Source organism: Drosophila erecta, unplaced genomic scaffold, assembly GCF_003286155.1.
Source record: "Drosophila erecta strain 14021-0224.00,06,07 unplaced genomic scaffold, DereRS2 tig00000055-arrow-pilon, whole genome shotgun sequence".
NCBI lineage: Eukaryota > Metazoa > Arthropoda > Insecta > Diptera > Drosophilidae > Drosophila > Drosophila erecta.
In genome coordinates, this window is record NW_020825200.1 from 20,803,734 (window position 1) to 20,818,857 (window position 15,124).

At 40.2% G+C, this 15,124-nt stretch overlaps 2 protein-coding genes across 2 annotated transcripts; one reads left to right on the top strand and one right to left on the bottom strand.

Annotated features, from left to right (window-relative positions):
* Window positions 1-2,769: 2,769 nt before the first annotated feature.
* Window positions 2,770-9,783, top strand: LOC6542529 (putative inorganic phosphate cotransporter). Its single transcript, XM_001970760.3, has 5 exons — window positions 2,770-3,098; window positions 4,126-4,286; window positions 5,953-6,089; window positions 6,148-7,221; window positions 9,337-9,783. Exons 2-5 carry the CDS (start codon window positions 4,268-4,270, stop codon window positions 9,553-9,555), a joined length of 1,449 nt encoding a protein of 482 aa, XP_001970796.1. The 5' UTR covers window positions 2,770-3,098; window positions 4,126-4,267; the 3' UTR covers window positions 9,556-9,783.
* A 2,263-nt stretch (window positions 9,784-12,046) lies between these two features.
* LOC6542864 (solute carrier family 2, facilitated glucose transporter member 3) lies at window positions 12,047-14,253 on the bottom strand. Its single transcript, XM_001970761.3, has 6 exons — window positions 13,917-14,253; window positions 13,751-13,861; window positions 12,937-13,695; window positions 12,665-12,877; window positions 12,504-12,606; window positions 12,047-12,445 (listed from the first exon to the last, which is right to left on the bottom strand). The coding sequence occupies exons 1-6, from the start codon at window positions 14,031-14,033 to the stop codon at window positions 12,165-12,167; spliced, it is 1,584 nt and encodes a 527-aa protein (XP_001970797.2). The 5' UTR covers window positions 14,034-14,253; the 3' UTR covers window positions 12,047-12,164.
* Window positions 14,254-15,124: the final 871 nt, after the last annotated feature.

A 15,124-nucleotide genomic window follows, 5' to 3' on the forward strand; every position in this document is an offset into this window, starting at 1 on the left:
AGTAATCGGTTTGGGGTTCCAAGCCGAGAAACCCAAATCCTCAAACATTTGGAGCACCTATCTTTTTTGGAGTGAAATGGTTTTTTGTACCATTCGACGTCGTCTTTATTTATCGAACTTCTGTCGTGCTCGGGTGTAAAAAACTGTGAATAAACGTAAAAACGTTGAAGAACAAGGAGTTTGGTACATAAGGGCGAACGCTTTCTGTAAATACATCGCAGCAAAGTAAGATGCTGTAGTCAAGATGACTTTTTTGAGTTTTAAGTATATAGGTCCCTGCAAAAGGCGTGAGAGATCAGGATCCGATGCTTATTCGCCTTCAATTCGCGACACTATGATTACAATTGGATTCTTCTCCTATGTCCTTCGACCCGTATAATAGCAGAAAAATTGTCTAGAACAGTGAAATATCAATTAGGTGTCGAACTTATCGAGGAGATGCATACACAAGCGGCTTATGATCAGTTCTGATAAATAGGGTACGTATTTTTCCCAGTGCTGCTCTTAGTCTGCACGATCTCCTAGCATGGCCCCAGTCGCGAAACCCGAGGCGTCACCAACAGGGTGCAGGAAATGAAGTGTGGAATGTGTGATGATCAGGCTAAACATTTACGATATTAGTTTAAAACGTCCAGAAAAAACGCCCATGTTGGACAAGTCTGTTGGGCGGAGTTCACAGTTTGTGTCGAACTTTTGGGAAAGGGAACGTAGATTACGAACACATCTCTTTATGGTCTGCAGCAGATGCGGCAGAGTGACGATGGCAAAAGCAGAGTTGCTATTTACTTATCCAAATCGGACACTTCCCAGAATGTGTGAAGAGGATGGATCGTTGCTGGTATCTCGGCCAGAAACAGGATAAGGATAATGTTCTCGCTGTCGGGGTCCGAAGGGAAAACATACATAGGTACATATGTACATATGCTACATACATAATCTTTATAATTAAAAAAAATAAAATATAAAGATTTATAGGGTCTTCTCGTCTTTAAAATAAAGTTTAGCCTTTTGACTAAAAAATAAAATTCTATAATAATTTTAAATGAAACAGTTAATATGTACGTCTACATTTATGCAAAAAATTTACAATCTCAAGAAAACTTGCCATGTGACTGAAAATATAAACAATTTCAAACCGTCCCCCTTAAGTCCGACTGACTTTCACGTGATTAAAGGGTATAGAAGATATGTTCAAAAGTATGCAACAAGTGGAAGGTAGCGTTCCCAACCATATAAAGTGTATATATTCTTCATAAGGATCAATCGATCTAGCCATATGAACGTCGAGATACACAGACGCAGCGCGGGTTTGGTAACTGATGTTGCCACGCCAACTCTACCGCCCACGAACCGCCGAAAACTGCCACACCCACAGTTTTGAAATTTGAAATGTGTTGAAATTGTTTCATTTTATTATTTATCTCTCCTAGTTGAGTAACGGTATATAGTCGAGGAACACGACTAAAGCGTTCCCTGTTGTTTTATTATCTATTCGATGACAAAGTTTTGTTGTATTTCGAACAACAACAACAATGTCAGAAATGTTCCTTTGTTGATCCTTGTGGATCTGGGATATTTGATGGACAATTCAAATCCTCCATTTGTTTATATTGCAGTCATTTTTTTGAGTTCGTTTTGCTGGGTGCGATGGTGCTCAGTTCTGCTGAAAAGTAACTTCACCACAAGCAGTATTCACACTCCTTTGGCAGACAAGTATATAATAACATCCCTATACCATAGTGCTTGCAGGAAACTTTACTGTCATTCTACCGTTGTACGGATGACGTGTTTTCTCGTATCGCCGACTCTAACATCGACTTGAACTTCATCGGTTAGGCAAAAGACACTAGAATAATTCTTACTAGAATACTAGTAACTTCTTACTAGATTAGAAAAAGCATACAAAATTAGAAAAATAAATAAGGGCTGTGCCACGCGAACAGTTCTTGGGATTCACGTAGAAATTTCTCTCCCTTCTGGAGTCATACACTGCAAAAAATATAAGTGCAGTGCCACGTCCACATAATAGCCGTATCATAATGGTATCGTAATAAATATGGGCTAGTGTGACCCAATACACAAACTAAATATCTCTCCGTTCTCGAGTTATTAATTTTGGCTAGAAAAAGTGATCAAACTTACCATAGTGCATCGTAAAGAGAAATCAATTATCCTTCAGAAAAAATATATGATATTTATACCCTGTAGTTGTATTAAAAATTTCCTGTGCTGAACATTGCGCACTGCAAAAGAAAGATGTTTTTAATTAATAGTTGCTGTAGGCTCGTATCACTGCATGATGCAGACCACGTAGTGACGAAGCGCACCACTATATAAACACAAGGAAAAAATCTGCTTTCCGCTGTTAACAAGACCAAAGGGATTGTATGACAAGACTTTAGTTAATGGTTAATGAAATTCCCTAACAATTGATGTAAAATTCACGGTATTTAGCTATCCGACTGCACTGGAATTTTTTTTAAGAAAAAACGATCTTTTTATGTTGATTATCGATATAAAATGTATTTATATTATCGATATGCATGAAAGGGCGGGCAAATACAAAAGTTAAGTGACTGCATGACATTTTGGAGATCAAATGCAAAAATTAACGGAAGATCTTTTTGTTTTTTATAGTTTTCCTAGACATTAACAAAAAGTACACAAGGTTACGAAATTTTTTTATTTGGATAAGTATCAGGATAAGAATCTCCAGTGCCACACAGCTCACAACATTTAACTCGATAACTATCGACGTCTAATACCACTGAACACCTGCTTTCACTAATGTATAAATGTAAACAACAGCTTATAATAACAAATGAAAACAAAGAATTAGTGACGAAATATCGAATGTTTTGGTGGCCATTATCTCAGACCACAAAAACGTCATTAGCAAACAAACTTATGTACTTGCAGCTGCAGATTTCAAACAGAGCGGAAAGTGATCGAAAACAATCTATTCTAGCTCATAGGTTTGGAACATTAATTCATTGTATCTTTATTGTTTTAGTTGTACTTATGTACAAGGGAATCGCGTATGCTGGACTTAACAGCCTATCTGCAGCTCATCAACCCCCAAGGAAAATTAAAATTATGTAATTATATGTAATAATTGTAGAAAATAATTTTCACATGACTAGAAATTTATTTAATTGAATCAAATTGCTGGATTTAATTATACCTGTGCGCTATGATTTGTAGGCTTAGATTTTCATAGATTATATTATAATATTAGATTATATATATATTAGAGATTATATTTTTAATAGTCATTTCTGTAACATATGAGAGGGTTAAGGGGAACTTGATATTTATACCCGTTACTCATTGAATAAAAGGGTATAATAGACTCGTTGAAAAGTATGTAATAGGCAAAAGGAAACGTATCCGACCATATAAGGTATATTTATTCTGGATCGGGATCAATAGCCGAGACAATCTGGCCATGTCCGTCTGACCGTCTTCGATATCAGAAACTATAAAAGCTAGAATAATCATATTAAGCTTGCAGTGCAAGTTTGTTTCTTGTAAAGTTATACATATTTGCCAAAAACTTTATTCACTTGGCACTTCCACTAGCTAAATAACGGGTATCTGATAGTCGGGGAACTCGACTATAGAATTCTATCTTGTTTTGGATTACTATCACTAGTATAACCACCAATTCATTACATATGTGAATAGCTGGTAGGCTTCACTTCTCCAATGAAGATGCTTGTAGCCGATTTATCTCACAGATAAATAAGATATATTCTAGAATAACTGGGTATCACTTGAATTTCGCCTAAATGCGCATAAGCCGCTTTCTCTTCCTGAACGCAGACGAACTGGCCTAGCACATTTATGGGCAGGGAACGGATTTTTAGATTTGATTGTGAGTTTTTACACAATAAGTTCCACCGCTTACATACATATATGATTGGGGAAAATGGAACGCGTGTTAGTGTCTGTGTTTATATTAATATAAACTGCACGGTTAACACTGTTTGCTTGTACATAGAAGTAGTACGTCGACAATATCAAGTTTGGAATGCGACAGGTAGCATCCAGCTATCGCTTTGGGTAATCGGTACTTTGATAAAACTTACTAACCAAAGACCCAATCTTGATGTCTAATTGCAGTCATATACGCTATATGGTGGGTAAAGCTTTAATGACACGCTCAGACGCATTTCAGCAATCGACACGGTCGGCAGTGAGTTTTTTGCTGACGGCCTAACTATTTTGTAAAAACGGTAATAAAGTATTGTAGGGCGTCAACAAAATGAGAGACGAGCAAAAAGGTAAATTAAAGAATAAACAAATAGTTGGGACGATCCAACATAAATATAAATTTACAAGGAATACAAGTCGTTGCCTAGTTATTAGTAAGTGGGCGAAAAAATTTGGCCAAGTGAATCGTGGGCAAGTTCAAAATGTTTGATTTCTGTGTATACATGGATTCCAGTTTAACAGGTATAGGCTGTATTTACCACACAATTTAAATTAAATTCAACATAATAATACCTCATATCAAGCTAATATGTACATGTGTATATGGTCTTTAAAAAACGTTGCATTCGAATATCTTAAAGATGTGGGCAGTATCGGATTAGATAACATTTTAATGTGCTTATCGAGAAAATGCATTTTGCCTTATGCGTTTAATAGTATAGTTAATAAGTATTAACAAGAATATGCACTTGATATCAAATACCCATTACTATGTTAACAACTGTTCTTTGAAAGACGAGAACGTATTTTCATAGTCATCATATTTTTATATTTTTACCCAATTCCGTCTATAGCAGACAAAATAGGTAATTCGGTTCTTACGATATATCTAGATAACTATTAACAAGAGAAGACGCTTTAGTTCCTTAACTATCAGATAACCTTTACTCTGCCAAGGGGAGTCTGGGACAGTTGCCGATGTAGTCTCTGACGTCCTTGGCTGCGTAAGCTTTATTTATTAAAAAGGGTTCGTAAAATTTTGGCGTTTCGCTAACTGGAAATGAATGACTGGTAGTAGAATGATATTAAAACCAAATTATCAATAGCTAACGTTTTTATTGTTTAGGCACTTTGATTTTTACGCAACGCGCTCGACTATTTTATCGCTCGACTTTTATTTTTTTAAGGCCAGCATAAAATGCTAAAAAAAAGTTTTTTTTTTTAAGTTTTTGTTTTCTTGTTATGATTTTGTTTATATTTTCTACGCACTTCCTCAAACTGAGTAACGGGTATCTGATAGTCGGGGAATTCGACTATAGGGTACCCTCTTGTTATACCCGTTACTCGTAGAGTAAAGGGTATACTAGATTTGTTGAAAAGTATGTACCTATATACTTAATACTTGTATATAAAGTATGAATGTCTAAAGAATGTGATAGTTTTTCATTTTTTTATACATGTATGTATCTTGTACACTTCTAAAAGTTAGCCAACAACTTTTTGTCACGACCAATCCAACGCCCACAAACCGCCCAAAACTTTTTCATTTTTTTATATACATATATCGTAAATTTTTATAAGTTTGCCAAACATCTTTTTGCCACGCCCACAAACCCCCAGAACTTTAACGCCCACACTTTTGATTAAATTAAAATTTTTATTCTTAAATTTTTTTTTTGCACTTTTTACCGATATTCCAGAAAACTATGAAATTTCTCGTTCACACTTCCACTAGCTGACTAACGGGTATCTGATAGTCGCGGAACTCGACTATACCATTCTATGTTGTTTTTTTTGATTTTATTATTTTTTATGCCAATTTCTATGTATAAGCCAAAAGCTTGAACTTTCTCGTTCGCACTTCCACTAGCTAAGTAACGGGTATCTAATATTCGAGGAACTCGACTATAGCGTTCTACGTTGTTTTAATTTGACATACTATACCGGTAGAGAGTGTAAATGGTTGGCATTGTTTTAGCCAGAAAGTTAATAATTTGAACTTCCTCTATACTCTAGGACCCGTTATCGGTGTCCGTCACATGCAGGCCCTCCTTTTATTCCTGGCGATCGTCGTTAACTACACAGCCCGGCTCAGTGTGAGCGTGGCAATAGTTGCTATGACGGATGCGGCCACCACCAACTTGGACTTTCCGGTGAGTACTATAGATGAAAGCCTGATTGTATCTGTTATCACATAAATCCCGTCTGAAGGAGTACAACTGGAGTGGTGTGGAGCAATCATACATCCTGTCCAGCTTCTACTGGGGATACATTGTCACTCAATTTCCAGCCGGTTTTCTCGTTCGCCGCTTCGGGGCCAAGTCGGTGCTGTTTGTTCCCACGCTGGCTACGGCCGTCCTGAGCGGTCTCACTCCGTATTGCGTGGCCTGGGGTGGCTGGCAGGCCTTTTGCACCATCCGAATTGTGGAGGGTCTTTTCCAAGGTCTGATCTTTCCGTGCATACATGAGCACCTGGCCAAGTGGTCTCCCCCAGAGGATCGAAACCGGCTGGGCGCCTTTGCGTACTCCGGAGCCGACTGCGGATCTGTGCTGGCCATGGCTAGCAGCGGTTTGATTGCGAATGGCTCAATGGGCTGGCCTGGAATCTTCTACGTGTCGGCGGGCACTTGCGGGCTGTGGTGCTTACTGTGGGTAATACTCGGCGCTAACAACGCGCCCAGTTCCCGGCTGATCGGTTCCCGGGAACGGGAGCACATCGAGCGCTCTATGAAGCGGCCTGAAGGCTTTCACGCTCAGAAAATTCCAGTCCCGTGGCGCGCCATCTGGTCATCCAGTCCCTTCTACGCACTATTAATAGTACGGAGCGCTCAGGGCTGGGCCAACTCCACCATGCAACTGCAGACGCCCTCCTACATGCACGGGGTCTTAGAGATGGACATCAAAAGCAACGCTCTCTACTCGGCCCTGCCCTTTCTGGCCATGTGGGGTATGTCCTATGTATATCTGGCTTTCGCAGATGTGGCCATGTCGAGGCACTGGATGTCCCTGACCACGCTGCGCAAGTCAATTAATACCGTTTCCTACTGGGGGCCTGCGGCGGCCCTTATTGGGATTGGCTTTCTGGATAAGAGCCAGACCACTCTGGCCATCACCCTGATGACAATCAACGCAGGCTTAAATGCCGGCTCTGGTATTGGCAGCATCCTGACTATTATCGACATGTCCCCAAACCATTCAGGAATGCTCATGGCAATTGTGAACGGCATCGGCAACATCTTTCCGCTTCTAACGCCGCTTTTAGTGGGCGTCATTGTCACTGAACCGGTGAGTAAGGGCTGTAATGGAAAAAGGCTTTAAGCTGCTTTCATTTCTTTTAAATATTGAAAGGTACTAAATGTTTTGAGTATAAGCACGTAGTATTTTTGCAAGTATAGGAATATTTTTCATAGGTGTATTTTTGCTGTAATTTATTTATCTGTAATTTATGTTAGGAAGTTTAAATTTTTTTAAAGTACTGGGCAGTAAAACATATGAAGAAAAATGATAATTCCAAGTCGATAATTTTTTCCCTTGCTGTTACAACCAGATCCCAGGATTATACCCGCTACTCGTAGAGTAAAAGGGTATACTGGATTCGTATGTATGTAACAGGCAGAAGGAAGCGTTTCCGACCATATAAACTACATATATTAATGATCAGGATTAATAACCAAGTCGAACTGGCCATGTCCGTGTGTCGTCTGTAATGGGCATAATAATATATCATCATGCTCATATGACTAATACGGTCACAACAAAAATCCCTGATTTATTCCACTTTGTTGGAATCATTATTTAGTAAATTTTTAAAACTAAATGCAAATGTAACTTTTTATCTTTCGAGTGCTTGTTTTTGATATATTTGACGATATATTGAATGGCTATTTAACCTAAGAAGTAAATTTGCCTTTTTCGGCTGTTTTTGTTCTCCCACATAATATACCAAAAAAGACTACTGTGTAAGTTAATCCTTTGAAATTGGAGTTATTAGCCCAAAGAGTGTTTACCCTAGCTGATATTTAAGCTCGCTGTGGGTCAAAGCGGCTAAATTGACATTCCCTTGGTGCACTAATTTACTGGAATTGTTTCTCTCAGTGCTGCGCTCAGCACTCGAATCAATTGTAGTCGGGCGGATGTTTATGATTTCCTAGAATTCTGTTTATGCTATTAAACTTGCAAAATAGTTCAACAAGGTTGTATATATCTTATGTATACACGAATAAATGAAAATCTGCCTCGGTGGTCCGATCTTACAAATCATAAAATATTTTATACTTACATGTTTCGTCAAGTAAAATGATTTTTGAACGCACAATTCAGCGCAGATTGTAGCTCACATCTATAAAGTGACAAATGACTGTGGTTAATGACCGGGGTTGCTCTTGAAGCTCATAGATCGGTAGAAATTCCAAGATAATCAACTTGGCTCAGAGTAGGGGATAACTAAGATTGTACACACACAACATTTTTTATAAAAATTTTTGCACATTTTCACCGTGTCACAAAGCGAGGATCCAGAAGTTTAATAAGTTTTTGAAAACGGTTCTCTTCAACAAGTCTGAAAGGTTGAATGCTACAGGCAACATCCAGAAATCGCCTTACCAATGGCAATCTCACGAACAGAATCCTTATCCTATAATTAAACAAGACAGAATGCTATAGTCGAGTTCCCCGACTATCAGATACCCGTTACTCAGAAAATAAATTAGAAAATATCACAACATTTTTCAAAAGCGTTAGAGTGGACGTGGCAACATTTGGAAACACACTTGCGCTGCGTCGATGCTGCATGTCTCAGTCTCAACATTCTAGCTTTTATCGCTTCTGAGATCGATGCGTTTATACGGACAGATGGACGGACGGACAGACTGTTACATATTGTTCAACGAATATTGTATACCTCTACGAGTAACGGGTATAAGAGCTCAAAGCATTTGTAGAAAGTGTGCGACAGTTGTAGATTAGGCGTTAGCGCCCCTAGCATATTTCCATGTTTAATCTGAAAAGTAAAGCTTGTATAGGATACCTATGAGATATAGAAGTTTATCGACTTGGCTAGTGCTCCTGATCAGGAATATATATACCTTATAGGGGAAACGATTCATTCTACCTGTTGAATAGTTTAAACGAACTTAGAATGCGCTTTTACTAAAAATAACGGATATATAAATTTAAAATAATATATAATATTAAAATTGAAATATAACATTTTTGTTTATTTGGTAAAAAGTTCTTGCTTGTCATGCCGGAAAAGTCCCTTTAATGTAATTTCTGAATTAAGTATGAACAAACAATTTAAGTACCATTAGGATGGGTTGCGTTGAGAAGGTTTGTGTCATAAGTTTATGTTTATGCCATAAGTTAAGTAAACAATTACTCATTTGCGCATTTGTTTCTTAGGACTCACGAAACCAGTGGCAGATTGTGTTTGCCATGACCGCTGTTGTGTTTTTCATTGGCAACCTGGTGTACCTGATTTGGGGCACAACGGATCTGCAGTCTTGGGATGCCGAAGACTATCTGAAGACGAAAGACCCGGAGAGCGAGCCAAATGCCCATCAAATGGAATTTAAGCCAAGGGTGGATTCAGATGCTGAGGCAGACTTAAAAGCAGCATAGCTCGCTAATCGGATTCCGGGATCGGCTTGAAGCCACAAGGAAGTGCGAAACGTAAAGCTGATCTATCTGGCCAGCATTGTCTAAATGCATATTGGGCGCAGCGTATGCCATTTTAATTAAAAATTCCCAAAACGTTTCGCTGCGCCCTTGTATTTTAATTTCTTGTTTGTACGCATTTCTTTCGCTAACCGACGAAATTTAATAGAAAATCCTTACTATGTCTTTGAATGAATTCATTTTCTATTTCTGCCCGCATTTGCATGCGAACAGCGCAGCGGGCAGATGGAAGGAGTAGAGCCAGTGGAGGACTACACTCGAAGTCGCATTCTAATTAAACAATTGGCTTAAAAAGCTTACACTAAAATACAATTGCCGCTGTTTAATTTACCAGTATACTCTCATTAATTACTATTTAGCATAACATGTTTTTATAATCGTATTGAAAACTAATTTTAGCATATCGGGTTGATCTTGTTCAAACGTGTGTTTCCCAAAACAAAGGTAATTCAAATTGGTTGGTTACGGAGTAAAATAGATCTTTTAACCCTATGCCCGTTTTTCCTTTCAGTGCAGTTAAGGCAACAAGACACCAGCTCCGGCTTACCAACTGTCCGAACAACCCTCTCGACCCACCAAGACCATTCCCGTCTGCATGCTTATCCTTGTCCTCGTCCTGGGCAGTCAGTCAACACCGAGCTGCGGATGGCAAACAACAAGGAAAAAACTTTGCACACAAATCAGAAAAATGGACACTTGGTAGAATTTATGCACGAACGCGTGCGCACAGTACGTCGCAAGGAACTGCTTCCCAGTAGGCGCCAGAAGGCAACTGGCAACTGGCCGAATAACTGCGGGGATAAGGAGGGACTGGGACTCCTGCTAAAAGAGGCTTATGGCCAGCAAGTGGCTGCGGCACGATTTTCAGGCCCGACAAAAACCAAAACCGAAACCAAAACGAAAATGTTTTTTCAATTAAAATCGTTGCGGAGCGAGCGAAAAATTCATTTGAATTGCCCCATCGCTGCCATGTCCTCGCGACCACCTTCTTCTTCACCCACCCACCCATTGGCCAAAATACTACCAAGCCGCAGTGCCCCACGGAAAATTCATAAATGGCCCCTCGCCCAAACATACGGGCAGGTACGGGTATATGAAAGTGCGTATTTCTAGGGACGCGGTGACCATGGAGCCCAAGAACACCTGGACCTTGCAGTAAGCGAAGGCACATGGTATTTAAGTTTGCGACAAGGCCATTTCATTGGCATTTAGGAATCTAATTAGACACATGTGTAACTAGCTCAACCTTTTTATGAACTTCCGACTGATTTATGAAGTGCCGAGAATATATCATAAAATTGTTCAGCAATCTTGAAAAATGCGTTGCTAGATAAGCCCATTAATAAAACTTTTCATTTTGAAAAACTGCTTTCGTCCAAAGATGCACGAATTTTATCTGTTATAATACATAAATGATAATCGTTTGCCGCGAGTATTAAAGCTTTGTTACTAATATACACCCAGAAAAAAATGACTGAAAAAGTTAAGACCGATTTTCTTAAGACCTTGATCTTACATCGATACCGCTCGGTATTGCTTTTGATTGTTTGTACATAACTGCATTTGTTTATCAAAATCAAGAGAGAACGCAGTAGTCGAACGAGAAATTTCAATATTTTTCTGGCGTATCGGTTGAAATTGGGAAAAAAATATAAAAATAAATAAAAACAAGATAGAAGAAGTTTCCCGACTATCAGATACCTGTTACTCAACTTGTGCTATCGAGAAATTTCAAAATTTTCTGGAATATCGGTAGAAATTGGGAAAAAAATAATTAAATGAAAAAAAAAACCTAACAATTTTTTAAAAGTGTGGGCGTAAGAGTTTTGTGCGGTTTGTGGGCGTGGGCGTGGCAAAAAGGTTTTTGGCAAACAAAATTTACAAAATATATAAAGAAATGAAAAAATATCACATTTTTAAAAATGTGGGCGTGACAGTTTTGCGCGGTCTGTGGGCGTTAGAGTGGGCGTGGGAACGTTTGGAAACAAACTTGCGCTGCGTCTATGTCTCTGGAAGCTGCATGCTTAATCTAAGTTTTTCTAGCTTTTATAGTTCTTGAGATCGAGGCGTTCATACGGACAGACGGACAAACAGATGGACATGGCCAGATCGACTCGGCTATTGATCCTGATCAAGAATATATAAACTTTATATAGTTGGAAACTCCTATTTCTGCCTATTACATACTTTTCAACGAATCTAGTATACACTTTTACTCTACGAGTAAGTATTTTTTTGAATTAAAAAATGTATATGAAATAAGAACAAGAAAGGAATCTAGTATATGGTAGCCGAAGCTTAAATACTCTTACAGTAATGAGATTTGTTTCAATAATAAAAGCTAAAGTCGAATTTTTAGACTTTTAGCTAGTACCGATAGAAATTGGCAAAAAGAAGAAGTGATCCAAGGTCCCGCGATAAAAATGCATTTCGATTACAGTTACTTAGATGGGATCATTGAAGCATAATTTATAAAACTCACAAAATTACAAAGGAATGGCTTCGTTGTCTCATTGTTATTTGGTTGTAGAGTTGGCTTTCTGAAAATTGGTTTAACCTAAAATTGCCGCCTGTTTCGGGAGCATCACTTTTGACTTAAAGCCCGAAGCGACGAGAGGAGCCACCTCTGACGGATCACGTCCTCGCGTCTCTGGCAAGTAGCGTTTCGTCAGGCAAAAGATCAGAAGGCAGGTTACCGAGAAGGGCAGGAATACCAAAGCACCCCAGAGGTTCTGCATCGTGGGAAACGCCATTCCGATGATAAAGTTGCACAGCCAGTACGTCAAGCTTCCCAACGACATGGCGGCTGGGCGGGAAGCCAGTTCAAACAGTTCTGTCAGGTGTAAAAAAATCCGCTTGATAAGCTGACATTTTCAAACAGAGCAACGCACCTGCTCCGATGAAGAACGGCATGGGGCCCAGACCAAATTGGAAGAAGAAAATGTAGAGGAAAATGCAGCCAATGCAGCCCATGCCAAACCAGCTGTAGCTCTCCTAAAATATTAGAAAATAATATTTCGCCCGAGGACCCTTTGTTTTTAACAATACTTACAATGAAGTAGAGCATTAGGGCAAACAAGAGCAGAAAGACTGTGCAGAAAAATGTGGAGAAAAGCATCAGTGGTCGGCGATTGACTCGTTCCAGCAGCACGGGGCCCAGCATGGAGGCGAATAAATTGAGGGAACCCGCGCCAAGGTTGGTCCACTCAGAAGCCTGTTTTGAAAGACCCGCCTTGCGGAAAATGGATACGGAGTAGTAAAATATCTGGGGGAGAACGAGATGTGAATCACTTTTCAGTCGGTCCGTAGGTTGTCCGTACGTACAGCATTAATGCCGGACAGTTGTTGGCCACCAAGAAAGGCGCAGACGATGATCAGCGGAAGTCGCAATTGGGGGTCACGCAGGACCTGCCCCAATCCTCGGGGGTTCACGCCGGAAGCGGTTTCAAGCTCCATCTCTTCCATCTCTGCCTTCAGTGCGGCGCTGTCAGCCGTGTATCCCCTCAGCAACTGCAGCTGGCGACGAGCATCCTCCTTGCAACCTAGGACGATAAACAACCACTTGGGGCTCTCCGGATACCACCTGAAAGGCGCATAACACACAACCACGAGAAGACCGTAAAATGCGAGTCCGAAGTGCCAGTTCTCAGGACCTCCCAGCACCGACCGGAGGCTGCAGACCTGCGCAATCACCACTCCCAAGGTCAAGCCCATCGGACAAAGTGGAGCCAAGGTGCTGCGCTGGGAGAGGGCCGAAATTTCGCTGTGCCACATGGGCATAAATGATGTTAGTAGACCGCCGGCCAGACCAACCATCATCCGACCAAGCAGCAGCAGCTCCACGGAATGCAAAGGTCGACATGCGTAAAAGCTAATGGCTCCCAGCGCCAGAAGAAGGCCACAGATGTAGAAGCAGCCCCGACGTCCGAACCGGTTAGCCATGGTGGCACCCACAACAGATCCGATGGCGCCTCCCACAAGAAATATGGAGACTACGGCTGACCACAGTATTTCCAACCACACATCGCTCAGGTGCAGGTCATAGCTGGCAATCAGTGTCTCGTTGCACCAGGATCGCATGAGCTGGTAAAACGGGAGATGAACTTATGCGGTGCTGACAAACTAGAAAAGTACCTACTTCAGCCGGACTATTCATCACTCCTGTGCAGTACCCCACTGGAACCGCCGCACCGAGCGACGATCCGATTGCAGCCCAGCTGAGGGACCAGCTCCACTGGGGCCGCTCCTCCTGGAAACGGGGACTGTTGGGACATTTCCCACGAAACTCGGGTTCCTTTCCTTACCTGTTTGCTATTTTCGTGTGCCATTAGCGGCGCCTCTTGAAACGTCAATGATTGCTCCTGAAGCGATTCGCCGACTTTTGGCTTTTCCATTGCGCATTTCGTGGGTAGTGCTCCCATTTCTTATGGAGCTTTTGTGAGCGGATGCTGGGGAATGGTGAATTGCGGGCCGTATATCATTTGCGCCCGCGACTGCATTTTGCACAGAGTTTATCAAACGCAGAGATAACCGATGGCATAGTCATACAAGTGCGCTAAGGGCATACAGTGCTTAACACTTAATAATTAAGGTGTTGGGATGCTTTCGGCGCCTTATGGCTTCATCTCCAAGATATACAAGGTGTTTTATTTGAATTACCTAATCTTTATCACGATGGTAATGAATGGGGATAAATACGCCAGCGTACCACAGAATCCCCAATAAAGGCCTTTGTCATTTACATTATACAGTAGAATCCGGATATAGCGACTTTTAAGGGACCGACGATTTTACGTCGTTATATCCGGAAGACGCACTAAGGAAAGGTGGAAAAAACTATTTTTTTTTTTATTTTATGGTTGCCATGTTCGTAATATGTTTTAACATAAAAAAAAATTAATTTTGTAATCAAACAAAAAATGCAATAAATTTAATTTAACAACAAGGGTTTTTCATAGGCTCACCGGCTTCCAAGCGCAGAATAATTTGAATTTTTTCTTCGACGGAGAAGCACTTTCGTTTTAAAGACATTTTGTGGGCCTAATGCACAAGTGTCGAGCTTAAACTGAATGAGCTTATCATGTGCACTTAGTGCATTAACTCATATTTGCCGAATTTACACATTAAGTTTTATTGGAAAAAAAACAGAAAAAAAGCGTCGCTAAAAGCAGAGACGTATTAACCGGAGGTCCTTTCATATAACTTTGTATGGGGTCCAACCAATAACCGGACTGACGCTATAAGCGGATTCGTTGTAAGCGGATTCTACTGTATTCTGTTAGTAAGAAAAGCTGGAAACGTTTTGCACGTACAGTAGCACAATACGGAAATGTGTTTTGAGATGAAAACAATAATAAACTACACATATTTTTCATTTAATCAGATAATTGTTCGTATATTGAAAAGTGTTATGAAATTTCGTTTGCATTAATCGGCATTATTTAATTTTTAGAATTAGTGTAATTAGTTTGTCACAATATTAAATAAGATAGAATGCTTTAGTCGACTACCA

Coding starts and splice junctions, on each gene's coding strand:
- LOC6542529 (XM_001970760.3), top strand. Junction 6,090..6,147: donor CCACCAACTTGGACTTTCCG/GTGAGTACTATA, acceptor TCCCGTCTGAAG/GAGTACAACTGGAGTGGTGT. Junction 7,222..9,336: donor GCGTCATTGTCACTGAACCG/GTGAGTAAGGGC, acceptor TTTGTTTCTTAG/GACTCACGAAACCAGTGGCA.
- LOC6542864 (XM_001970761.3), bottom strand. CDS start 14,033: ATGGGAGCACTACCCACGAAATGCGCAATGGAAAAGCCAAAAGTCGGC. Junction 13,696..13,750: donor TGATGAATAGTCCGGCTGAA/GTAGGTACTTTT, acceptor CCGTTTTACCAG/CTCATGCGATCCTGGTGCAA. Junction 12,446..12,503: donor GCCGTTCTTCATCGGAGCAG/GTGCGTTGCTCT, acceptor TACACCTGACAG/AACTGTTTGAACTGGCTTCC.